Source organism: Catharus ustulatus, chromosome 9 (genome assembly GCF_009819885.2).
Source record: "Catharus ustulatus isolate bCatUst1 chromosome 9, bCatUst1.pri.v2, whole genome shotgun sequence".
NCBI lineage: Eukaryota > Metazoa > Chordata > Aves > Passeriformes > Turdidae > Catharus > Catharus ustulatus.
The window spans coordinates 9,088,155-9,113,397 of record NC_046229.1 but is presented as its reverse complement, the minus strand read 5'-3'; the positions used below and the strand labels follow the sequence as shown (position 1 = coordinate 9,113,397).

Genomic DNA, 25,243 nt, shown 5'->3' with positions numbered 1-25,243 from the left:
TAGTTTGCTTTTATGGAAACAGCTTCTTTAAACACTAAAAGAAAATGATGCCCTTTGGTGCTTTTAATTCACTGTCTTTGCAGTAATTCATGCCAAAAAAAGGTGGCAGGGGAGCCCTTATAAAGCTCTATTAATTGAAAGAAATGAGCCATGCTTTGGAGAACAGTGTACCATAGAGGAAGGTCTGCCTTCTGAATCCTGCTCCCAGAGATGTCCCTGGAGATTTCAGGCATGTCATAAAAGCCACTGTCTGCCTCATTTTCCCACCTTATTAAGAGGGGGCTGAGGTTGTTCTTTACCAGAAACCTCTGGGTGTTGTGGAGCCCAACTCAGTGCTTCAGAAGTACTTGGAGGACCTGGAATTTTATTTTGAAAACCATAGCAAACACTAGTGTTTCCCAGGGAATGGTGTTTATGAGCATGCTTTCATTAGTCCCTTAGCATTTTCTTTTTCATTTGAGTCTGGAAAAATGTGTGGAAAATCATTTCACGGGGGCCTCTGGGAGAAATGAAGCTTCTTGCAGAGTGGGGATCATGTAGTGGCAAAGTCAGCTCCCTGAATCCACCAGACAGAAATAGAAAAACCCCACTGGCCTGAGGATGGACTTAAAGCCCCCACTGGCCTTAAGCTGGACCTAAACACTTGACTTTTTCCCAGTTCTTTCGTTTGTATGTTCAGCCTCAGACAAAGGGGAAGGTGAGCAAGGCAGGCAGAGAAGTAAATGTCTGCTCCCTTCCTCCTCTCCTTCTCCCCAAAGATCATTTCCATCCACCTGACTTCTTTCCCAGATATGGTATCATTTGCTTCTGTGACTAATCTCTGGGTGGGAGAGAAAATTATTTTGAAAGTTCAAGAGAAACATAAGCCTGCACATTTGTGAGTGTTTTTCTCCTCTTCCCTGCCTCTGAATGAGCAGAGTTTTATTATTCCTCTTGACTACATGCTGAGATAGGTACTTTCCTTTCAAGCAGGGCCTGCTCCTGGCAGCAGGCAACAGAGGCTCCAAACCTGGGATGTTCTTTTAATGTCTGAATCTTCCATTAACACCAATGCTTTAACCTTCCCCTCACCTCCCACCCCCTTGGTGCTAATGGTTTTGGATAAAGATGGCCCAGGAAGGGTGAGGTTCCAGGGAAAGTTGGGTATTTTTAAGAGAAACCAAGCAGGGCTCAGAATTCCACTCTGTTCACATGCATCAGGACCTCACTTCATTTGTCTTTTTACAGGTCTGCTCAGCCACAGGAGGGACCCAGATGCTGCTGCCATCACTAAACCCTCAGCCCTGGGGAGCCAAGCTCTACCTCCAGCCCCAGGCTCTGCACTGAGATTCTCCTGGAAAATCAGACTCAGTGCTTCAAACAGAGTCTGGAACAAGTGGTTGGCTGTCCATGAAGTGCTTGGAGGAAAAGGCAGCAGCAGGATAAGGTTATTCTATGGATTGGGCTGTGCTACAGTTGGCCCAGGCACAGCCAGAGAACTCAGCCAGCATTGTCCATCCTCCAGTGCACACCCACCACGCAGAGCACACCTTGTCTGAGCTGATGGCTCTTCACAGGATCCTTCTGCTTGAGAAATGATATCACAGCTCATATCCGTGTCCACTTGAGGTCTGGAGCGTTGCTAAGAGAAAAACAATTCTTGGCAAATCCCTGGAAGTGCTTGCCTCCTCCGGTTTGGATGAAGACAGTTTGTTCAGTGCAGATGGGTAGGTGTGAGCTTCTGTCTCTTCGCCTTCTGAGAATTGTTTTCGCCAGTGCAAAACTGAAGATGATAATGCTCCCATTAAAAATGAGGTGAATGCTCAGGCTAACATGAGTGGGTGGAAAGGACTTCAAACAGGATGAATCTGGGGACAAACCTACCCTTGCCAAGACAAACAGCTGCAGAGAGCTGCAGGAAAGGAAAAGGGCACTTCTGTTCAAAATGATTCAGTCACACAGGGCTGATTGAGGCTGTGTATCCATCAATTTAAAACAAAAACCAATGGCTTTCATATGAAGAAAGAAAAGGAGCATCGTATGTCACACAGGAGGACTGGAGAGCTGCTATCATTAGGACAACAAACTGATATTCCATAGGACAGTGGAGATATGGGATGAGAGCAAAGCAGAAAGCTGTCTCTCTCCTTCCTACATCTGTCTTTGATTTGCTTTGCCTCTATCTGCCTGTTGTTGATGTTTTCTCACATTATCTTGGTCCCTTTGTTCAAGCTGCATTTCATTCCAGGAAGGCAGGGAGCTCCAGGTGTGAATGAGGGCTGTGAGCATGAACTCCCTGTCACAGTTATTATTGTTACCATTCCTCTGAAAACCAGCCTGGTGGAGGTTTGGCTCTGTGTTATTTGTTCTGCTGTTTTAACTGTATCCTTGTTAAATGTGGGAAATGGAATGCTAGTGGAATGGAAATGTGGAAAGGGGAATGAAGTGCAGTGCTTTGCACGATGGCTTGCACCCAAAGGTGCAGCCTTAGCTAATGAAGTGCTGTCATGCTGTGGAGCAAGATGTTTGAGATTGCAGGATTGGGACCTGCTGCTCAAATGAATCAGGTATTCAGGACTTGCTGCTCTTCTTTGTAATGGGAGAAACTGTGTGTTAAAAAAGCTAATACAGAATTTTCAATGCTCTATATAGTTTCAATGTTTTTCATTTTAAGACCCCAGTGATATTCAGCAATTTTATTCCCACCATCCAGCTATTTAGCAATGCTATTTTCCCCATTACTATTGTTTCCATTACTGGCAGTACACTCGTGGATGTCTGGTTATTTTTGTCTTTGGACACCCCCTGCACACATCTAACTGGGCACAGATATTTTAATACATTTTTCAGTGGTTCCCTCTGCTCCAGCTGAGCCCCTGGAGATGCTGTGGAGCTCCTCTGTGTGTGTTGGATGAGCACATCTCTGGGGTGAGTCTGGAGCAGATAACTGGCACAGCATTAAGCTGAACTCCAGCTTTCCCCAGTCTGGCACGATGTGTTCAGTCCCTCCACAAATCAGGTGCAGCTCGTTCCTTCTCCAGTGGGATTCAGTGCACAAGCAATGGTGTGTTTTCCCTCGGATGTGCTGCCTCAAATACATTTGCCAGGGCCAGGAATAGCCCATGGCTGGACCACACAGACTGTCCAGATGGGCTGAGACTCCAAAGATAGGATGGCAGGCTGCTTTGGCAGTCTGGTTGGTATTTCAATAGATGGACTCTTTTTAGCTTTGTTTTTCAAGGGTTGCCTTTCTATTTTGCAACAGGCCCTTCCTGTGCCATGTTTAGCTCATTCAAACCAGCTCCAGTGTTTATACCTCCCACTGCATTTCCTACAGTGGATATTTCCAAACCAGCTTTGCTGGTGGAGTCCTCTCCAAATGGTGTGTGAAAGACCAAATGATTTAGCACATAATTAAGAAGTAAACAATGATCAGCAAGAAGTCTGCAGTGTCAGCTACAAGGCATGGCTTGCAGGATGCAACACAAAGCAATATGCCAAGAAAAATGAGTGAATCTGTGTGTCTGTATCTTGATGTGGAGAGGGAGCTTCTGCTCCATCCCCACTGGAGACACAGTTCAATGGGTATTTTTTTGTTTTGTTTTGTTTTGTTTTGCCAGTGGCAACAACAGTGGTTCAAAGGACACCAAAGGGAGGAAAGAGTTTCCTGCAGCCACCAGGAGTGAGCATGGGTGCTCCACCTGGGCTTTGGCACCCACTCAGCTGGTTTGGGTGGAAGGGCTCATTTCCTGGCCCCACTGCCCCTTGTGCCAGACCAGAGATGGTTCTGTGCTTCCCAGCACCAGTGCTTGAGGTCTAACACCAGTGACAGGAACTGGTGCTGCTGCTGCAGCTCCAGGGGTTGCAGTGCTGTTTTACAGTACCAGGCAAATGGAAAGAATCGAGACACACAAGATTATTGTGCTATGGATTTATAATAACATTTTATTAATATATTATGCTACAAAAATATTTTGATAAAATAATATTAGAAAGCATCTTTTTATTACACTCTTCAAAACATTTCATAAAAGCAGGAGGCAGAACAGGAAAAAATATCTGAAGTACATCTGAATTGAAAACTGACAAATATGCAGTTTGAATTTCGGTGTGAGCATGGATCTGCAGGATGGTTCATCAGTCCTGCAGAAGGAAAGTATTGCCTACTTATTGCAAAGACCTCTCTGCCTTTAGCTAGATTAAGGTGCCTCCTGAAATGTTAGTCACAGGAAAGGCTGAATTTGGGGTGGGACAGAACACAGACAGCACACACACATAAATGTACACACACACACACACACACCCCACATACACCCACCCTACCATCTCAAACTTCAGCAAATTATCTTTCTGCTTCACTTAAGCTGAAACATGCTAAAATTGAAGCACTGAGTTTTAGCATACTCCATGGAGCATTGATCACTTCAGAGATATGACAAGACCATATAATTTTTGGATATAATACAGAAATACGGTACTAAGCAAAGTTTGGCATGGTAACACTTATGCTGAGATAATAACTTTGGCACTTTGGTTTCTCTAACATAAATATATGATGAGAAATTCCTCCCTAACAGTGGTATATGGTAATGACTGAGTCATATCATTTGACTAATCAATGCACTAAACATAGATTAAGTTCTCCCTCTTTCCATGTCTCTCTTTCTCCACAACTGTATATTGAAGAACTTAGATAAATATACAACTCTGTACCTTGGGTGTTCCTAAATTACAGTGGAGCTCGGAGGAATGGGAAGGGAAGTTCAACAAAGCAGATTTTTGACACCTGTAGAAAGCATAGTTATCATAAATCATGTTCATCATTTATTGCCAGAAGATGTATTGCATTATTCAACAGCTTGAGGAATTGAAGAGAAACTACATCAGTCATAAAATATAAAATACCTTCTGTCCCAGCTTACTGACTGGTTCTTCAAGTGGCAGTGCATGTTAATATAATATCTGTAGATAAGCAAGAAAAGCATTAAAGCACTGAAAGAGGAGAGAATAGATTTGTTGCTGATGATATGAGATTATTTATTCCACCAGGGCAAGATCTTGGCAAATACTCAACATTTGTTTATAATGCTACATTTAATGTGAACTGTGTTGGTGTCCCTTCTATCTGAGAAGATGAATCAGGGACCATTGAGCTTTGGACTCATCCAAAGTGGTGTCCTGGACTGCCAGACAGTGGGTGACTCTCCTCATTCTCTTTCTCAGAGATAAGCAGGATCACCAGAGTTTGCTATTATTTGTGGTGGGCATGAATGTTTTTGCTAAATCTGCTCTTGGAATCTTGTGATAACATGGGACTCTGAGCTTTCCTTTGGAAGAGTTGAGTCAGTTTTTATTTTTCTGAGAAACCCAGAGAGGAAACTGAAACCCAATGAAGCTGGTAGTCAGTGTTGCTCCCAGAGCATGTATCAAACCTGGTCCAGGTTTTAAACTCATGGTTTAGAAAATCATTAGAAATTCAGAAATCATGATCCATTGTGACAGTGTGCATAAGTCTCTGCTAAGCACTCCTACTGTGTTTTAATTAATTCTGGGCTGCCATAGCTGATTAGTAAACAGCCCATTTTATCAACCACAGCAAGGGTTCATTATCCAGCACTGCTCTCAAGCAGGTCCTGTATTGGAGAAAGTGACCCTAAATCATACTGTAGGGAAAGACAAGAGAAGAAAAGAAGTGTTTGGTTAGAGACCTGTGCTGAAGCCATTCATGTGGGGTTCTTGAGCTAAAATCTACTTAAATAAACCTACTTAACCTTCAAGTCATGTCTCCTCCCTGAGCTGGAGAGAGCTCAGATGACTGAGGGAGCTGCTTCTAGGAGGCAAAAATCAGGTGTGCCGACCCCAAATCCAAGGGACACCTTGTTCTGACACCTGCACTGCACAAACGTGGGGCACCAGCACAAGGCTTCCAGTAAAATTCATTAATTTCCCAGAAATACAGACAAAATGCCAGGAAATGCAAAGATGTTAAAGCATATATAAAACTTTGATATTCAAGCCATTCACATCCTGTGATGGCCAAACATACCACAGTATCTGAGCTAATGAATATTGAATATTACTGTTCAGTGCAGGAGTGACTCAGAAAACCTTACTGGTGATAAAAAAGTGACTATTCTGTGCAGCACAATGACAGCTGGGAGTGTGGAGAGATTTGTGTGCTCCTAATATTAAAAAAAAAAAAAAAAAAAAAAAAAAAAAAAAGCCCCAGAGGTTTATGGAGAAAGCCACAAACTGGGGGAAACCTCAGAAATGTGATTTCTAGTCCTGTTGTTGGGTTTTTCTTACAGTCTTGGACAAGTTGTTTCTGTTTTCTGCTCTTTTTTCTCTTCCTTATCTTTACATGGTCTTGGCTATTTCTACTGTAGGTTTTCCAACACCTGGAGTTATTCCTGGGATAGTACCACAGGATAATTTCTGGACACGATCCGGTTACAACAAATAAAATTCAATGGGTTCTGGTTTGTTGGCTGTTCACTTTTACTGTGTAACTTATCATCACTCTTAATATTTACCTACCTTATTTCCAGTTACATTCTTGTAAATAAGACATTATAATTCACTTTTCATCTCTGCCTTGAACACATCAGGAGAACCAATAATCTTTTTAAAATGCATTAATGTTGAATTTGAAGGTCTCTTAAACCATTATATTCAAATGAAGGCATTTCTAGAGTAATAGCTCAAATAAAACCAAAATGAAAGTTCTCAAAATATGTTTCCAATATCCATCTCCGTGCAATAAATATTATGCAAGGTGAATGGCTTCTGTCCAAAACTAACATCTCTAATCTTTTGCTAGCCAAAATACACAATATGAAAGTATGCACAGGGTCTGTTTGAATCTCACATTTGGGGCAAAGCTCAAAGTTTTCCATTCAGCCTTATCAAACTGTTGCACTTAAAATAAAAAAAGGGGGAAACTTATAGCACTCTGGGCTATTGCCCACTTCAATTGACCAGAAACCTACCCAACTTGCTGTAAAAATAGAGCAAAGTTGAAAGGAAGTTACCTGTATTGTCCCTGGCCTTTCCAAGGAAATGAGCTGGGATGTGTGATGGAAATGCTCAGTATTTCATCCTGAAATCCTGTGATTTTTGTAGTCTAGTTACTTTCTAACTCTCTTTCCTGAAATAACTGGTAGACAACAAGCAAACTGTGAATTCTGAATTCTGTCTCACTGCAGAGTCTTGCAGATTGCATGGAATCATCTGCAGCTCCAGAGGCCAGGCTGTAGGGCTGCTGGGAAACTTAGAGGGTTGTTTTCAGAATTTTATCAGTAATGTTATTATAATTATCATAATTATCTTTTTTCCAAGGTGAAGAAGCACTGCTTTTCTGTAAAGAAAAGCTTGTATCGTATTTTTCTGATTTTTAGACTTCTAAATAAGATGTTTTTATCACATAGCTTTAATTTTTGGTTTGTAGATGACTTAGCAAAAAATCCCACCATTTCAACCAAAACTCACTTTCTAAACTCTTGTATCCAAAGAGATTTTCATCATGTTCCAGTGGTGAAAAAACATCTACATGCTTTTTAAAACATCATAATTTTTAAGATAGCACTGGGTTTTTTCCCCATAGATTTTGTAAATTCTCAAAACCAGCTGTTTGGATAGGGAGCACATTTGTCAGTGAGGGTAAGGTGTCATGACTTTTCCATCTAAATCAGGTATCATAGCCTAAAAATGGAAGAATATTCTGTATGTCTCCATAACATAGAGGTTAGTTTGATTCCTGTGGAGTTGAGTAGATTTGGACAAGACATGATTATTTCAGCACACAGGTACCAGCTCTATCAGCTCATGGTAGCAAGGGAAAGAGGAATTTGTAGATGTTTTTTGCCTCCAGGTTGTCCATGGGAATTAATACAACTGATACAAAGGAGTTCTATAGATTAATAGGACACTACATCTTTATAATCCATAGACAGACCAAGTTCTCTTCTCATTTATGCTCAAAAAGCTTGTAGGCTTATGCTTATATAAAATGAAGGAGAGAAGAAAATAATTCCAAGTAGGATTATTCCAGACTTTAAAAGCAATTTTTATTAAGAAAAAAGTGTCCTAATTTATGTTAGCTGGTGAATTAATCCCAGGGCAAAGAGGGAAACTGGTAATTTCCAAAGAAGTTAAATAGGTTAGTTAAAGAAAACAGGGGGAATGTAGAGGATTATCCTGACTAATGACTTACTAGGTCATGTAAAAATAACTGGCATTTCAGACTGTGGCAGCTAAAGAGTTAAGAATGCATTTATTCTTCTAATGGGCACAGGCCCCAGAGAGCAGGATCTGCTTTATTCAGTGTGTGCTATGCAAATGAGATAAAAGAAATAAAATAAAGAAGTTCAGCAGAAATGTACTTATTGGACAGTTGCTGTAAAATGTTATGGTTAAAGAAACAAAGAAAGCATTCATTTGGTGTCAGTTCAGACATTTGCAGAGTTGTCAGAAAACAAATATAGAAAATATTAATTTATCTGTTTCACCATCGCTACTGATTAATAGGGATGTTATTAACATATACAACAAGAAAAATAAGTTTACCAGTCGAATAAATACATTTTTTCTTTTTCTTTTTTTTTCTTTATATGAACATGTCTATTTTACAAAACCCCATAGCACTATGGGAAATAAAGATCCTTCTACAAAAAGAAGATGTAAGTCAGTGTTACAATAAAGCTTTAGAGTTTCAAAATGTATCTGGGCAAAGAGACAAAATCAGCTAGAAGGCACTACTGAGTCACTGAGAAGGTCCAGCTTGTAACTGTTGTTGTCTTAAACTCCAACTGGTTCATAAATTATCTCTCTCCTCTACTCCAAGGGGTTGCACGTAATACTAATGTGGTCAGGAGGGCTGCAGCAGGTTCAGGAGAAAAGAAGCTATGGCCATGCAGAGAGGAAATGTTACTGATGGCCATGGAAGGCTGCCCGGGGCTGAGCTCGTGGGCTGGGGCTGGGCTGGGCGCTCGGGACGCGGCCTCTGATCCAGCTGGTTGGAAATCCAGATGGGAGGCTTGACTGTGATGTAGCCATTGGTTATCCTGATATAGGAAGGCAACGTGGTGGTGCTAGAAGAAAACACAAGAGAAGGAAATTAAACAGGAGAACCCTGTGCTCTGTGAGCCGTCATCCCAAGTGGTGGCACCCACAATGGCAATTCCTATTATTATTATTATTATTATTATTATTATTACACATCAGACACCAAAGACAGAGCCAGAGACCGATAACTGATAATGTGGAAACAGCTCTGATCTCCTTCAGCTTCCGGCTGCTGACAAAACACAGCCAAAGGAGGGACTGTTCTCAATCTATCTGACTTCCTGCACTCCATTTTCAAGCATCCATTACTGGCCAGCATCAGAGATTGTGCTAAATGTGTCCTCGTGCTGACCCAGATGAGCTCGTTCTCATGTCCTTTCTTCCCACCAAAGGTGTGAAAATTTGCCATGTCTCAGTGATGTCTTATTCACCACAGACCACATAATGAGTCCAGGAGGCTCCAGAATACATCTCCTCCCTGTTTCACAAACCTTAAAGAACTTCCCAGGATTCCCTCACACAGCTGATAACCTTGAGCACGGGAGACCAAGCAGGTTCATTTCTTTTCCTGGCTTTAAGCCATTTTGGATCAAATCACAAAGCCAAAACCAGACTCAGTCACTGCTAGGTTTCCCTGACTGTGGGTTTGCCTCAAGAGCAGTGTGATTGCTTATTGATTGTAGCTTGAGTTAGTACTCTGATTTGAATTTGCAGGTTGGAATTCATCATGACTCCCATGACACTGGAGGTCAAAAAGGTCTATTTCCAATTGATTTGGAAGTTTAAGTTGTAATCTCCATTTCATAAAATGTCCCCATTGCATCCATTACTGGATGATCCAAAATCCCCCAGCTGTCAGGGAGCAGCACAACCAAGCATGCAAACTGCACAGGGTGGATTTTGGACTTAAATCCAAGACATTCTGCTTAGAAGTGAGGAGAAAAATGGCAAGTTCTGCTGAAAAAAAAAAGATGTGACACTAATACCTTTAGATTCTCTAAATATTCCATAAAGAGGATTTGGAGTCACTGAAAATGACCCTCAAATAATTTTTTAATGGGGTAAGAAGCAATGCAGTCCTATAAATATTTAGCTACAGTATCCAAGATCTTGACCTTGAAGAAAAAGGTTGTGTCTTGCATAGTATGAGATAAAAGGAATAATGTCTTACTTCAGATTCATGCACAGGAACAGAATTTAGAGGGACTAAAGGCTTTTGTCTTTTTCTGTCTAAGCAATACCAAGATAGATTTTAGCTGAGATGCTCCAAATGTGCTGAGTCAATCACAAACTGAGATCAGAGCCCACCCTGAAGAGGGCATTGGTCAGCATCAAATCCCAGGACAATCCCTGCACATTACACTTCACCCTGAGCTTTGGGAGAAGTCACTTCATTTCTTGCCTCATCCTTTATCCTGTCACCACAGTTTCTGGGTGGGATACTTGTTCTGCAGCTAGAAGTGATCTTAACTAATGTGCCACAAATTAGAGTAAAAAGAGAAGGCAGTTCAATTAAAGGCATAGGGATTGCTTCATGGGAGCAGATAATCCATCTAACCAGTATTAGGATTCTGACACTGAGCAGCAGTGCTTGTTCCAGAGCAATAAACTGCTGTGAACACAGAACTCTGAAATCAAGGCTTGTTGGAGGAAGTTCTCTGAATTCCCATGGTGAGTGGTTGGTTTATGTCTTGAAGTGATGAATAAGACACCCAACTTTAGAGTTTCTGCTCTATTGCATCAAAACTGCTGCAGTCACTGAACACAGAGAGCTGATCTGTGATAAACCAATGCTGCTGTTTCCAGCCTGCCTGGCAGGAATGGCACTGCATAGGCACTGTGTGGCCAAGCTCCTGTAACAGAAGTAGCATCAGCATGAACAGCCTTCCCACAGTGAACACAATGCACCATCAAAGCAAATTTCTGACAAAAAGAGGTACTACAAGCTCTGAGTAATCCAACAGAAATGCAGTAATGCTTCAGTTTCTGATCCAGATCTCATTTATCCTGCTGAGTGATGATGTGGTGCATGGGTCTGGCAGCACTGACAGTGGGATCACAACTCAGGTTTTTCCCCTATACCTGGTTTCCATAAGGTGAGCATGGGTAGGTGTTTGTGCTCATCTTTTGGTACTGATGGTCACGTTACAGAACTACAAAATTTTGGCCCAAATTAAATTTTTAACTACAAGGAGGGTATGATTTTAAATTTTAATTAAAAAAAATACAACACCAAAATGCCATTCAGACTTCCAGTTTGTGTGTATCCTGCTCTGGACATATTCTATGGGGTTAATCCTGCAGTGAGATTAAAGCTTCCCTTGCACAAACTCTCCTTCTACTCCTCAGGGGTGTTCTGTGCACACAGGTTGGCCAGAAGCATCACAAGCCCACTCATCAGCCAGCTACATCTAAGGGATTCATAAAGCAGCCTTAAATCAACATTTTATATTTCTGTAGGATGTTTCTGTGTCCTAGTCAACTTCCGTAAGTGTTTTGTTTTTTGGTTTTTTGTTTTTTTGTTTTTTTGGGGAGGGATGGAGTTTTTTGGTTTTGGTTGGTTGATTTTTGTTTTCTTTTCTCCCTTATTCAAAGACCTGAGAATTGTTGACCACTTCTTAGTTAATGAGATTATTTTCTGTTTTCTAGACATTACATTTGTATAAAAGCATTCTTGTTAAGATAAATACTGTTAGGCGGGGTTGTTTGTTTTCAAAAACTCCTTGAGTACTTTACAAGAGAAGAACAGTGTGTTTCCACTAATGTGTACAAAGCATTTGCTAATAGCAAATGAATCACAGTTCATCCATACAAAACATTTTCTTAATGTACTTTTAGCTGACTGCCAAGGTGGTTTAGAGATATTTAAAGAGAATGATCCCTTTTACCAAATGCTGCAAGTCCTTGTGAAACCTTTGGTCCCAGTTTGTAACTGGGCTGTTTCTGTAGTGCATGGGGAGAGAAATCTTTCCAGAAGTTGGACCACCTCATTCCAGCGCAGATCTCTAGGGGGTCTTACTCTTGTTCAGGGTCTTTCACTTCCTGGGCTTTACAGAGGAACCCTGGAGAGCCAGGCTGGATTATAACCTAATTTTTGAGGTGGTCCTGGTGTCAGGAGATGACTTCTGCAAACTCCCTCTGAGAATGTTTGCATGTGCACATAGGATCTCACTGACCCTTGCCCATTCCCTAAGGATGAAGCAGAGTCCCTTGAACTCAACCAGAAACCTTCCTTGGGCAGGATTTGAGCGTTCCTGAAATGAACGCAGAGAATAATAAAAATGAATCACAGATCTGTGGGATAATAATCTAAATTATTATCACGTCTTCTCTTGCCAGAGAGAATTCTGTATTTCAGCCTTTTGTGTCTGATAAAAATATCTTTAATACAACATTCCATATGATCTGTGGTTAACAGGCAACCACTGGCTCTGCTGTTCATACCTCTCTTTTTTGCTTCTGTGTATGGGATTGCTTTAAGAACTTGGAAGACTCCAGGTACGTTTTAGCCAAATGACCTGCGGTATCATATTCATGAGCTTGTTCTTTTGATCAGATAATAGGGCAGTTTTTCAAATCAGTGCATTACTCATACATTGTCTTACCATCATTAGAATGTGTAAAACTTTCCCCAGAAATGGGGCCTCAGGCACAGGCTTTGTGCAAAAATTCTACTGAATGCAATTACATGATTTAAGTCCTCTGAAGCACCTTGATGATTTGGAAGCATTTGAAAGCTGAAAAATAAAGCAAACACCCAAGCAACCCATTGAGGGAATTTCTGCTCTGGTTTGTCTTGTGAGGACTTTGAAGGGAGCTCACAAACTGATTTTTAGCATGACTCAGTCCATCCATGTAAGCAGGGTTCATCTGACCACAGGGGACACCACAGCAGAAGGACACAGGAGAGTCTTTCTGGCCCATCTGCCCCAGAAACAAGAACAAGAGCTAAACCATTCCTGACATTTATGTCTCATCCAGTCTCAAAAAAACAGTGATAATGATGGCAATTATCACTGATAATTCCAGAGTCTGTCCAGACATCCATTCCAGCATTTCACCATTCTGATGCCCAGAATTATTGCCTCATGTCTCACCCAATCTCCCTTGCTGCAGTGTAAGGTCATCACTTGTCCTGTCCCCATGGACAGGTTTATTCCTTTCCTCTTCTTGGCAGCCTTTCACATATTTTGAAGATTTAACCATGTTTCACCTCAGTTTTCTCTTTTTTAAACAAACAACTCCTTCCACCTTTCTTTGCAAGTCCTCAAGTGCTTTCCCTCTATCCTTTCCTCTGCCCTGGCTCTGATCCATGTCTCTTCTGGAATGAGATGCTCCAAACTGGAACCAGTATGCCTAGGTGAGATCCTACCAGCCCTGGGCTTGGTGCAGTAGGTACCACTGCCTCTACACCTGCAAAGTGCACAAGAAACAGGCAATCTCCAAGAGGACTGACAGTATTGGCACTGCTTTTTGCCCCCAAAATCCAAACCACCATTATAGTCCCAGGAACTGTTCTGAAGCTCATGGAAAACTGATGGTTCTCTGAGGGGGTGAGGACCAAGCCAATTACTGTGATATTTCTATCCATTTTTAATCTGCTCCCGTGCCTTGGTCCCAACGTGGTTCTGTTCAGGGTAACTCTTTCAAGTATTACTTACAAAGTGTTTGGGGATTTTTCTGGATCAAAGGAGCTATGTAAACACAAGACAACTATTTTTAATAAATGTAAGCAAATGTGGACTCAGACAGCCTTTCTTACAATAGCATCTGATGAAAGAAGCTAGATTGAAACCTGAAAAATGCATGTTTCAATTGAAAACCTAAAAAGCTAGTAAAGTGAAAGAAAATTTTTGAGTAAATACAATAATGACTGTTTTGCATTTGTGATTTGATGTTAACCTTATGATGGCTAGGGGTTTTCTTAAGTGATATTAAGCATATGCTTCCTGTTTCTTTTCAAACAAGATTTGCCCTACTTTTTTTTTCCCCCCCTTTTTATTTAATGAACAGATGTGAAAGGACTGATCACATTATTTTTCTGGTGATCAGAAATAATGTTCTGCAAGTGAAGACAATTATTCTTGGAACTAAGCAGGCCTCTTTATGTCACCAAAATTTATTCATCAAGATTTGAAAAGTACATCTGCTTAAAGTGCTGGGACCAACCCGTTGCAGTCTGTAAACGAGCTGGCTGGCAAGAAGTCTGACCACACATTTGCAGGAAAAGAATAGGTGCTCAACCAAAAGTTAACAAGAGTAAGCTGGGGGGTAAAAAATCCGCTAGAAAAATGTCACAATGATTTAACTTTGAAGACAACTAGAGTAGCCTCTTAAAGGGAACATGAATTCCCCATCTCCCAAAATGTTCATGTTGTTATTTCATGCGTTTCTGGAAGGGATTCTTTAGATCAACACAGCCTCTGTTCCCCCCATCTATCTCTTCATCATTACCTTCCTTATAGACATTGTTCTTGCAGCCTGAGGGATAAATCCTGCAGGATGCTGAGTCTTGTGGTCCCAGAAGAGCAGGACTGTGAGCACACAAGTTCTTCCAGCACTGGTATTCACATACCTACAACTCAGCACATCCTAAAGCCCTTGGTGGGACCAAGGCCAAGAGGCTCATGCTTTCACAAGGTTCAGTTCATTAAAAAAAAAAAAAATCCAACCTGGATCTGATTAGGGAATCCAGTTTTTGGTCCAGAGAAGGCCACTGCTTATTTGCAGTAGTGTAGCAAACTGCCTTAGCATGTCTGAGTGAGTAAGCACTATCACACACTGGTTTGGGGCCAGCAGAGAAGATCTGGCATGAGCCAAAGAAGAGCCTTCTTCCTGCTATTTTTTGGCTATCCCAGCATCACTGGGAGCCTGGATCTCTGTCTGTGTCCCACACTGCAAGCACCCACCGTCCCTGTGAGCAGCACAGCCCCAGCCACGTGATGGACAGAGGGGGTCAGCAACAGCACTGGGAGATTTCCTTCACTGTCCATCTGAGCTCTCCTTCTGATGAGACTCAAATGGGAACCATCTCCATCTGAGAGCAGTGTCAAGTTCTTATCCTGCCTTTTTTCAGTGCTCTGGCTCCTCTGGAGACTGATACTGAGCAATTCCCCTTGTTCAAGTGGCACCAGTGAGCCTCTCTGCAGTGCAGAGGCAAAGGGCAGTGCAAATACCCTGGCAGAGGTCTAACCCCCAGCCTGCCATGGCTCATCTCTAGGAGAAAGAACAGGATACCAAGGGAAAAGATGGAAAGGGAAGCACAATTTTCACCAGGCAGTGGTTCTGAAAGCTGTGAACCATGATCACCAGGTACTGAAAGGCAGCTGGGGAGCAGGACACTGCACACAAGGATGGGACACTTAAATGTGCCATAAAGAGAAACACAGGCAGCTCTTCAGCTGACCCAGCCTTTAGTAGGATCTAAAGGGTGGCATTAAGTGTGCCTATGTCATGCAGGCTTGTAGCCAGAGCTGTTCAGCTGTTTTCCTGCTACAGTTTACAGGGAACAAGACATCTCCAGAGGACAGTCCTTTCCCCACTAAGGCATGTCTCCAAGGTTGGTGAGATGAGCTGCTTCTAAAGATCTCTATCTCTGGAATTTGGGTCTCCTGAATCCCAACCAGGCTCTGGGGGCTCTCACTGGGGGCTCTTATTGGTAGGGATGGGTTTCCAAATTGGGTTGGGACAGCAGGATGGGGGAGAGGAAAACTGCTGATTCTGCAGTGCAGAAAGCAGCTGCTGCTGGGACACAGCTCCCCTGTGCAGTCCGGCAGCAGCTGCCCAACACCAGGCAGAGCAGGGCTGCAGCTGCTGCCCTTCCACGGGCTCTTGGCTCCGGAGTTTGACACCAAGGAGGAAAAGGTGGCTCACTTGGATCAGGGGCTCCAGGGGGACCATGGTGGTGTGAGCAGGACGAGGCTCAGTGCTGAAATGCAGCTGAGATTCCTCTGGTGCAGTTTTGGGGCCCTCTCAGGATGGGCTGTGGGCTGGAAGCCAGGAGATTTGGTTTTTATCCCCGAGTCACCACTGAGGAACCATCAAAACCTCGTTAAATCACTTTGCTGCTACGACTCCCCTGACTCTGCTCTGAGTCAGGACCTTGGAGCGTTGGTGTGACACCACCAGCATTAACACAACCTGAAGGGTTTTGCAGGCTCTCACTCTGATTTGCAGGTCCCAATGACTCAGGCCACCTGCAAAACCTCTCTGTGATGACAAATTCAGCCCTGGAGAGACACTGACCTGCAGAGAGGGTGAGCAGGGCCATGCTAAAGCCACAGGTGGGTCCTGTTGTTAAGGATCATCATAAAGGGGATCATCTGCTGTGGGGCCAGAGGAGGGGACAGGGATGGATGGGGCAGGGGGGAGCTGTGTCTGAGACAGGGAAAGGGGGGCTTGCTGCCACAGCAATGCAGCCTCAGGGCTGGGGAACACAGTGAGGCAAAGGTGGGCAGAGGATGCATCCAGCAGGCAGGGAATGAGCAGGTGGGAAACAACTCCAGCACAGCCCAGGGACTGTTCTGAGGTGAACTTCCAGTCTGTGGGAAGCATTCCTGATCCTCACAGTCAGATTTAGCTTTCCTCACCTCCAGAGGAGACTGTGCATGGCCCTTCTCAATGCCCCACCCCAAAGTGCTTTAGGAAAACCCAGTGAACACAAATCCTGCACCCACACCTGTGGCTGTGGCAGAATCAGGCCTGCTGCTCCTTTCCAGACAACTGCAGAATGGTGTAAAAGCACAGAATGCTGTAAAAACCAACAACCTTTGAAGCACACCCTCTGAGTAATTACCCCATTCCCATCTAATGACTAAAAGATGTTATATTCCTCTCTGATATGGCAACAACAAAGATTTTGACCTTATTAAAACCAGCCCATCAGGAAACTACATGTCATCCTTCAAAAAAAAAAAAAAGCCAAGAAAGAGGTAAAAAAAAAGAAATCAAATTCTTTAAAATCCCTGTGAACAGTAATTCAAGATATTGTAGCTGAAGACCCATGATTTGTAGTAGTGTCTGGGTGGTCCTGAGACAGGAGATGACAACATTAGCTCTTTCCTTTGCCCTTCTAAGAAATGCTTTGATGATTCTCTAATATCCTAAGAATATCCCCTGTGATTCTGCAGTGGGACAAGGCAATCACAGAGCTGGGATAATGCATCCCAATGTTACCCTGGCCCTTGCTAGGAGGGGATAGCTCAGAGCCCTTTGTTCCAGCAGCTCTGCACTGACATCTGAGCCAGGACGTGCTCACCATAGTCTAAGGAGTGATGTGGGCTCCAAACCATCCCCAAATTCACCCCCACCCACTGCACACATCTGGCTGTGTACCTGATTTGTGTGTGTGATTAAGGCACTCATCATCACAGCTCAAATAACCGTGGGCTTGTTCCACTGCTGCTTGGACAGATAATGACTGCATTATTGCAGCCAAAGTAAGCAAGAACATCAAGGGCACAAACACAGATGGGCTTAGCATTGGAAAAACCCTGCCAGTGAAGATTTTTGGGCAACCTGCTGATACACAACACATAAGGAGTTAATTTGATGGAGCTGCAACCAGGTGGTTTTGAACCAAATCCCAAGCATGAGCAGAATATCTGTTTTTTTGCCTGTGTTTTGCAAACTGCCTGTTCTCACCAATACAGCCCCACATGCAAAATAATTTATATTTTTGGGGTGGTCAAAACTGTAATCCATATTTTACATCTCAGGCTGAACCTTTCAATTAATTAGAACCAGAGTGACTCGCTCTGCCCTTTCCTCTGTGTACTCAAGTGTTTGTTTGGCATTGTGTGGGCCCTATGGCTCAAATATTTTTTGCAGATGCACAGAATTAACCATACATGTTTAGATGTGCTTGGGGAACACATACATTTGTAGAGATGTATATACTTGACCCTGTCACTTTTTTGTTAAACACTGTAAAAGATATCGACTTTCCCCTCCAGATTTTAAAATGATTTAGAATAGGTGGTAGTGGGGAAATACCTAACACATCCTGTCAAATTAAGTATTTTTTCGGAGACTGTTCTCTAAGATAAAATTATTTCAGCTATAGAGATGTCTGTGCAATGTATTAAGGAACAGAATGAGCAACCAAAATATAAACTAGCTTAAATGGATGTCCAATATACTGCATTTTTCACTTGATTTTTTAATTTTCTTTTTCCTTCTCCCTGTTCTTTTTCCATCTCCACATAGCAGTTCTTCTCTTTGCTTAGTCTGTATCACATTTTTCTTTCTAATTCACTGAGCTCACTTTCTTGCTCACTGCTTGTATTTTTCCCGTGTCTCTCTTAGTAAGAATAATTAAGGTTGAGTCAGATCTTTGAACCTGTTATTTGGAGCAGTATTGAATTCAAGCTTGTACCACCGAATTAAAGCACTGGCCTCTTTTTCTTGCAAATAGACTCATATATAAAATTAAAAAAAAAGGTTCACAGAGCACATCTACCAGGCACACTGAAGTGCTGCACTGGCCACAAGGATTGTGTTCCTCCTGCTGTTGGCAAAGCAAACACGGTGACAGCAGTCACAGCACAAGCTCCTTCTCCTCAAGAACTTCTCTGAAGGCCTGGAGATGCCATCAGTGGCTCATACAAAGCTGCTTGCTGGCCTGCAGGGCTGCAAGGACTGAAAAACCTTTCCCTGCCAGGTGTCATAGCCCTGAAGTGTCTCTGCAGATCTGAGCTTCTGAGAGCGTGGTGTGCAGCACGTCTCTCCATGGCTCTGCCACAGGAGGCATCCCTGGCACCCAGCAGCTCCCAGGCACCAAGCCTGGCTCGCTCAGCCTGGCCTTGGGCCCCAGGTATAAAGCTCACTTTGTTCAGTTAAGTTATTCAGGAGTTGTGAAGAGGCGATCTCAGCGAAACCTGAATTTGGCCTGGCATTTTCATAATTGCAGGAACCCGGCTTTTACAGCATTAAAACCATATGAATTCAAATAAATCCTACTTCTCCTTCATCCCAATGAGTCACTGGACTTAGACCAAAGCTGCCCTTTGGGATCCTGCTGGGTTTCCAGCCCGCAGCGCACCCCACGCTCCTGGGAGTGTAAGGGAATTCAATTTCCTCCTGATTCACTCCACAATGAATCTGTCTTATTAGATACCACAATATAACTGTGGTTAAAACCCTTCCATAAAGCAGCTGCCCACCACAATAGTAATGTGGCCTTACTCCCTGTCATACTTTTCCTCACTTCATTTTCCAGGGCATGAAACTCACTAGTCAGAAGGGGAATAGCAGCATCAGAAATAAATCCCATACCCTTTACCCTTTTCCTCTGGACTAGCACTGACAGTGTTGTGTGTTTGCACTTCCACTGAATTTTAAAGACATTTCTCTTTCTTTATGGTAACTCACTGGAAGATGAATTTTTTTGTATTTTTTGGATTTTATATAACTTTGCTAAGAGGAACAGCAGATTTGCAATTTTCAGGGCTCAGATACTGCAAGATATGTAGGGCACTCAAATAAAAAATTCCAACTGGGGTTGTGGCACTTGAGCAGGTTTATTCTGGCATTTTTTTTCCCTTGCTAAAGGAAAAACCTCTGTATCCAGAATTGCAATACAGGGAGTGCAGGTGCTTTACTATCCATTCCTGTGTTTGAGGAATCCAACTCAGCCTGGGCATGAGCCCATTCAGCACTTTTTAGTGTCTGTAACTGCAGTCAGCCTTGAGTTAACACAAACCACACTCCTCACCCACACTAAACTGCAGGGTAGATGTGCTACTGGGTATTGAATTTTCTCTGCCTGTTAACCCATACAACTGATTTTTCAGCTGACTGAACATAAAGAGTTTTGTAGAGTTGTGTTAAAATGCAGCTCAGGTTCAGAGGAATTACCTGAGTGTACTGAGTGCATTTTCCCATCCTATCTGTTTGATAAGAGCCAGATAACTTTCATTTTGTGTGTGTGTGTGCAATAGATAGTGTGCCATGAGGAGTCATTGTTAAAGTTTCCAAGAAGCCAATGCTCAGAACATCTGGCTAGTGAAAGCCCTGGACATGGAAAATATAAATGTCAAGGCTCATATTTATAAATTGGAAGGGCCATGATGACATCTGCTAACAAGGATTCTTCCAGAGCCCCTTTGCTGTGCATGGTTATTCACAGGCAACAACAAAGTCGTGCATGGATCACATGCATGGCCTGCCCTTCCTTTCAGGAACACACACTCCAATAACACACAAATGCTCTGTTCTCACAGCACAGAAATACAAGTGTTTGCAAACCTCACAGCAAAGCTCTTGCATACCAGACCACAGTGGGACACACACTGCTGGAACAGGCTAAAAATAGCTGGGGAAAAAGCCTTGCATTAACACAGAAGACAGTCAAACTCACTTAGCGTTAACTCTTTCAGCAAAATAAGTGCCCTCCCTTTCTGCCTCGCTCTACAGGAGACACTTTGTACTATAAATCTAATCCTGAAGCCTTTTTTTTTATGGTTGAGTAGTTGTGGATGGGGATCTCAAGTCTTTAAACAAAGTCTAACCTATTTGACCATGGTAGCTCAATCCTAACATTAAAACAAACTACAGGTAAAAGAAATGTGATCCTACATTAGTAGTAACCACAGGCACCTTTTCTTCAGCTTAGTGCCAAATAAATTCATTTCTGATGTCTGAGAAATATAAAACTGGTTTTTCTAATGACTTATTATTGTAGGTGTATAGACCACAGTTCACCCCAATGCTCTTGGCACTGGCCACCACCACAGAGACTTCCCACAAGGCTGACAAGTTGTCAAGAGAAGGAAAAGCATCAGCAGAAAGAGCCTGGATAGCCATGAATTTAGCAAAGAATGGATTCCATGCTGTCTGTCCAGTCTGCAGTACAGCTGGACACACATACACCTGTATGGAAATGGTAGGAAAAGCAAAGATGATGATGTGACATGGAGGAGATGTTCCTCCTGGTCAAAAACTGAAGGAGAAGGATGCCTAGCTCTGCCTCCCACTTACTGCAGTCTGCATTACTGTCAGGTGACAAGGATATATGAGATGCAAGTGAGGCATGTCCCATCTCAAAGAGAGTCTGCTGAAGGCTGCAGGCTCCAAAATACCCCCCTTTAATTGATAGGGATGGACTGCAGAGCAAAGTGTGTGATCCAGCCTCCTGCAAAGTGAGCTCAGAGAGGTGGAGGTGAGTGCAGCAGATGGAGATGCAGGAGGGGTCCCTCCCTAATCCTTTCTCCAGGAGTTTAAAAAGGCAGGTACAAAGGGCACTGGAGAGAAAGAATATTTAAGCAGGAAATGGAGAAAGATGGAACTCAAAAGTTAACAGGTTGTAGAAGTCCTGGCAGTGGATGAGGAAATGAGGCTGCCCTGGCTGAGAAACAGCACAACAAATGGAGATCACAGAGGAAGGAATCATCTAAACTCAGCTGCTGATGCTTCTTGAAACTGAATCCTAAGAAAACATTTTTTTGTGCTGCATCAGACAGATCTTAGGCAGCTTAACAAAGTTAGCAGTAGTAGGGCAATGTCCAGCCCCAGTCCGGAATACATCAAGCTGGGACAGATATAAATAGGTATTATAGAATATCTTTACTCAACACATCTCAAATGAGAAGTAGAGAACAAGAAAGGAAAATAAAACTCTTCATAGGCTCCATAAAACATCTTGCATTGTTATTTTCAATCTTAATCAGCATTGAGGAGGAATGAGCAGAAAGTGCTCTTGGATATCCAGTGCTGAAAAATACCTCATCGTTCAAAAATCCTAACTTGTGTGCTCCAATTTTGTTACTAGTTCGCCTTCAGAAATATGGATTTAATATTCATGATGGATTTAAATTTCACTAAAATAAAATACCTAACGCATTACCAATAGAGAATTTAGTTTAATGAAACAAAACTGAAATCTCTACACAAATTACGTTTCCAAAAGTCTTCTGTGTTCTTTAATGATTTTACTTTCAGGTATTTATAGCTTTCATTAAAACAGCATTTGCATACTGCTTCATATGAATTGGTCATACTGGTGCTAAGACACTAAAGCAATAGTGAAAGGCTTTTTCTTGTTTTTCTCTAATTTTATCTGTGTTTGTTCCATCCCACAGCGGCAGCACATTATTAAGAACAACAGAATAAAGTAAAGCACACGGATCTTTTTGTGTGTTTAGCAGGTAAAAGTGAAGCTGCACATCTTTTCAGCCCCATCTGCAGGATAACAAATTAACTCTTTGACTTTGCAAGGGGAAAGAAGTTATCAGTCACAGCCAGCTGACAGGGAAGGTCTATTAGCACAGAGATGCTACAGGTTTGAACATGAATGTCAGGACTTCCCGTCGTTACTGAGATGCATTGGAGAGCTGTGTGCTCAGGCTGGGCTCCACAGCTTTAATTAATATATTCTGTGCACTCTGACCAACCTGATAATCCAAGAAGCCTCAATAAAAACCATCTTGGGAGGGAGGATATGTCATCACCATATCATTTGTTACAGTCAGGAGATTTACCTCGTGTTTTTACTGCGCTGAGTTACGCCGTGCTCCTATTTTACTTTCACTAGAGGGCTCGTGTACCTGGGGCTGTGCAAGGGGCATGATGACAGACCTGCCAGAGCCAGTGCTTCTTTAAAGGAGGCATTGAGCCATCTGCTCACCTTCAAAGGGATCAAATGGAAACAGGAAAAAACTGAGGGAAACGTGCAGCATTCCCTACACTTTGCTCTCTGTCAGGAGGAGCTGAGGATGCCTTCACAGAATCAAGAGACACAGCTGAGAGAGGCAGGCAGTGCTGGGAGAAAGAAGGGCCAACTGATGCACTGCTGAACTGCCCAAAATGTCTTCTTCTGGACACTGTCTATCCACCAGGGTTCAAAAGAATTGGGCAAACTAAGAGTAGAATTTAGGCCAGCTCAAGATATAAAGGTTCACCTTCCACAAAGGAACCAGGGGAGAGCATTTGTCCAGGAGGTGTTTTGGGACCACTCTGTGCCACAGAAAGCTCTTGCACCCAAACTGACAAACCCTGAGGTTCTTCTGATGACTGCAGATATTTGTGTGCCATGCCCTGGAGCCTGGGGGCACTCACTGCCATCAGGGAAGATTCCCAAGAAGGAAATCCTGTGGGAAAACAGTGAAGGAAACAGACTGAAGAGCTGGAGGGAAGCCAAGGAGCACACAACCCAATGAAGCCCAGTCTCAGTGAGGTGGGACAGGGGAGGGAAGGTGGGGCTCCTTCAGACCTACACTGCTGGAGCAATCCCACAGAGACAGGCTCTCCACAGGATGGAGAGGTCCTGATTGTCCTCATCCCTGGCTGAACACAGGGCAGATAAATGCAAAGGTGACACTCGGCTGGAGCAGGCAGCCATCCCCTCCCCACGAGCATCAGGAGCACTCCCTGAGCAGTGTCCTGACCAGGGAGGCAGACAGGGCAATTTAAACAAACAAGGCCCCAGTGATAGAAATTTCAAGCTCAAAGCTACCATATGGAGGGAAATCATCTGACCACAATTTACCTGTTAGACTTCAAAGGTGTCTAGGTCTCCTCTAAATAAAAGCAGTCTTTTCTTTAATGAAGTTAAGTACTGTATTTCAGCACCATGTGTTGTGAAAAGGAAGCAATTTGGATTAATTTACTGAAATTTACCTTTCAGATGCAGTTAAGTGGAATTAAAAGTTTGTCTGAGTTGACAGAGTTCTGTTTTCCATCACTGCATTGTCTTGAAAGAAAGGATAACAGGCTAAGTGCTTAAATTCCATCCAAACTGATAAGGTTCACTCTGTACAGGCAAGCTCAGTGTAGTTTATTACGTATTGTCTCCCTTCATCCATCACTGCTATACATTTTTTCTCCCCCTAAAACAACTGCTTCTTCCAAAATAAATTGATATTTGTGATGTTATTGCATTCATCTGAGGTTGAATAGTCTGCAATGGGTTATCAGAGAGCTGCCATTTCTAGTTACAGGGAGAATTCATTTCATTTCCCACTAATGGCAGCTTCTGCAGGGCTGAGCTTACATCTGGGACAAGAATTTCTTTTCTTCTCTTCTGAGAACAATTCCTTTCCCTTAATTTCTTTCCTGTTGAAGCGTGTGTGTCCTTAGCCTCTTTCCAAACACCACCTTCACCCAGATCTCTTCCTTGGCACTGGAAATTAATTTGCCCATCACATCCTCCTTTTTTTTCTTCCCACCACTGTACTTCTGTCTTTCACATCCCCTAGCTGCCATTGCTCCTTCCAAACCTCACCCCTTCCACAACACCCTCCCAGTTAATAACTCCCCTCCCTCCTTTTCCCAGGAACTTTTCTCCCTCCTTGCCTTAGGTCCCAGGATAACTCCCCCCAGCAGCTGGGAGAGGTTCTCTCTTCTCCTGGGCTGTTTTTTTTGGTAGCCTTGAACCACTTGCCTGCTACAACAAAGGTGCAATCCTGACCTGCCCTTCACTGACCACTCTGAAACCTCACAGGCATTTCTCTATTCTTTCAATTAACTGAGCATCTCGTCCTGAAAAGCCAGTGAATGATCTGTAATTAATTATTTATATTACATGGGGAAGCCCAGCTAACACAGTGTCAACAGGAACAATGACACTCTGTATGCCAAACTGCAGCCTTGCAGCCTGAGGGTTTTGCCTCCCCTCCCTGCTACCCCAGCTGGATTCTGGCTATGGGAGATAGCTTGAGTTTGAGTTTTGTCTAAGTTCAAACACCTCCCAAGGACAGACTTCAGATCTGCACATTTCTGCAAAATCAAGTAGTTGAAGAAAAAAAAATCTTGCTACTTGAAATCTCCATTTAATTTTGATTCTTGACAAGTCATTTCAAACAGAAACTGCAGTCAGGCAGGACTTTTTCAGTTTGTTTAGATTTTGGGGGAAGGAGGCAGAAGGGAGAGGAAACCACACATTTCATCAGCATTTTTTATTTTTTAATAGCCTTCAGTGCAGCCGATTACCCAGGAGATCAGCAAATCTTAGCTCTGTCAAAGACAGGGAGGAGACAGAGCAGAAGCTTTCTCATCCTCCACAGCAGTACTAACCCTCCAACACACAAATCTAAACACTGTCCACCCAGGGGTGCCAACTCAAATGCCTCAGCTGTTAAGACAGAACAAAAAGAAAAGGACAATCTCCAAGGTATAACTGAAAGTAAATACTAATAATGATGTGTGGCATTAAATGATGACTCATTTTTCACGAGGCCATTTCAGATTGTAGCCATAACCTTGG

At 42.9% G+C, this 25,243-nt stretch overlaps 1 protein-coding gene and 1 long non-coding RNA gene across 2 annotated transcripts in view; one reads left to right on the top strand and one right to left on the bottom strand.

Annotated features, from left to right (window-relative positions):
• Positions 1–2,624, top strand: part of LOC117000483 — a 114,975-nt gene extending 112,351 nt beyond the window's left edge. Inside the window, exon 2 of the long non-coding RNA XR_004418787.1 lies at positions 1,228–2,624. This is a non-coding gene — a long non-coding RNA (uncharacterized LOC117000483). The remainder of the gene's footprint in view (positions 1–1,227) is intronic.
• Positions 2,625–6,254: 3,630 nt separating this feature from the next.
• Positions 6,255–25,243, bottom strand: part of TRABD2B (TraB domain containing 2B) — a 265,855-nt gene continuing 246,866 nt past the window's right edge. The window contains exon 7 of the mRNA XM_033066866.1: positions 6,255–9,068. Coding sequence (XP_032922757.1) covers positions 8,846–9,068 — 223 coding nt within the window. The 3' untranslated portion in view covers positions 6,255–8,845. The remainder of the gene's footprint in view (positions 9,069–25,243) is intronic.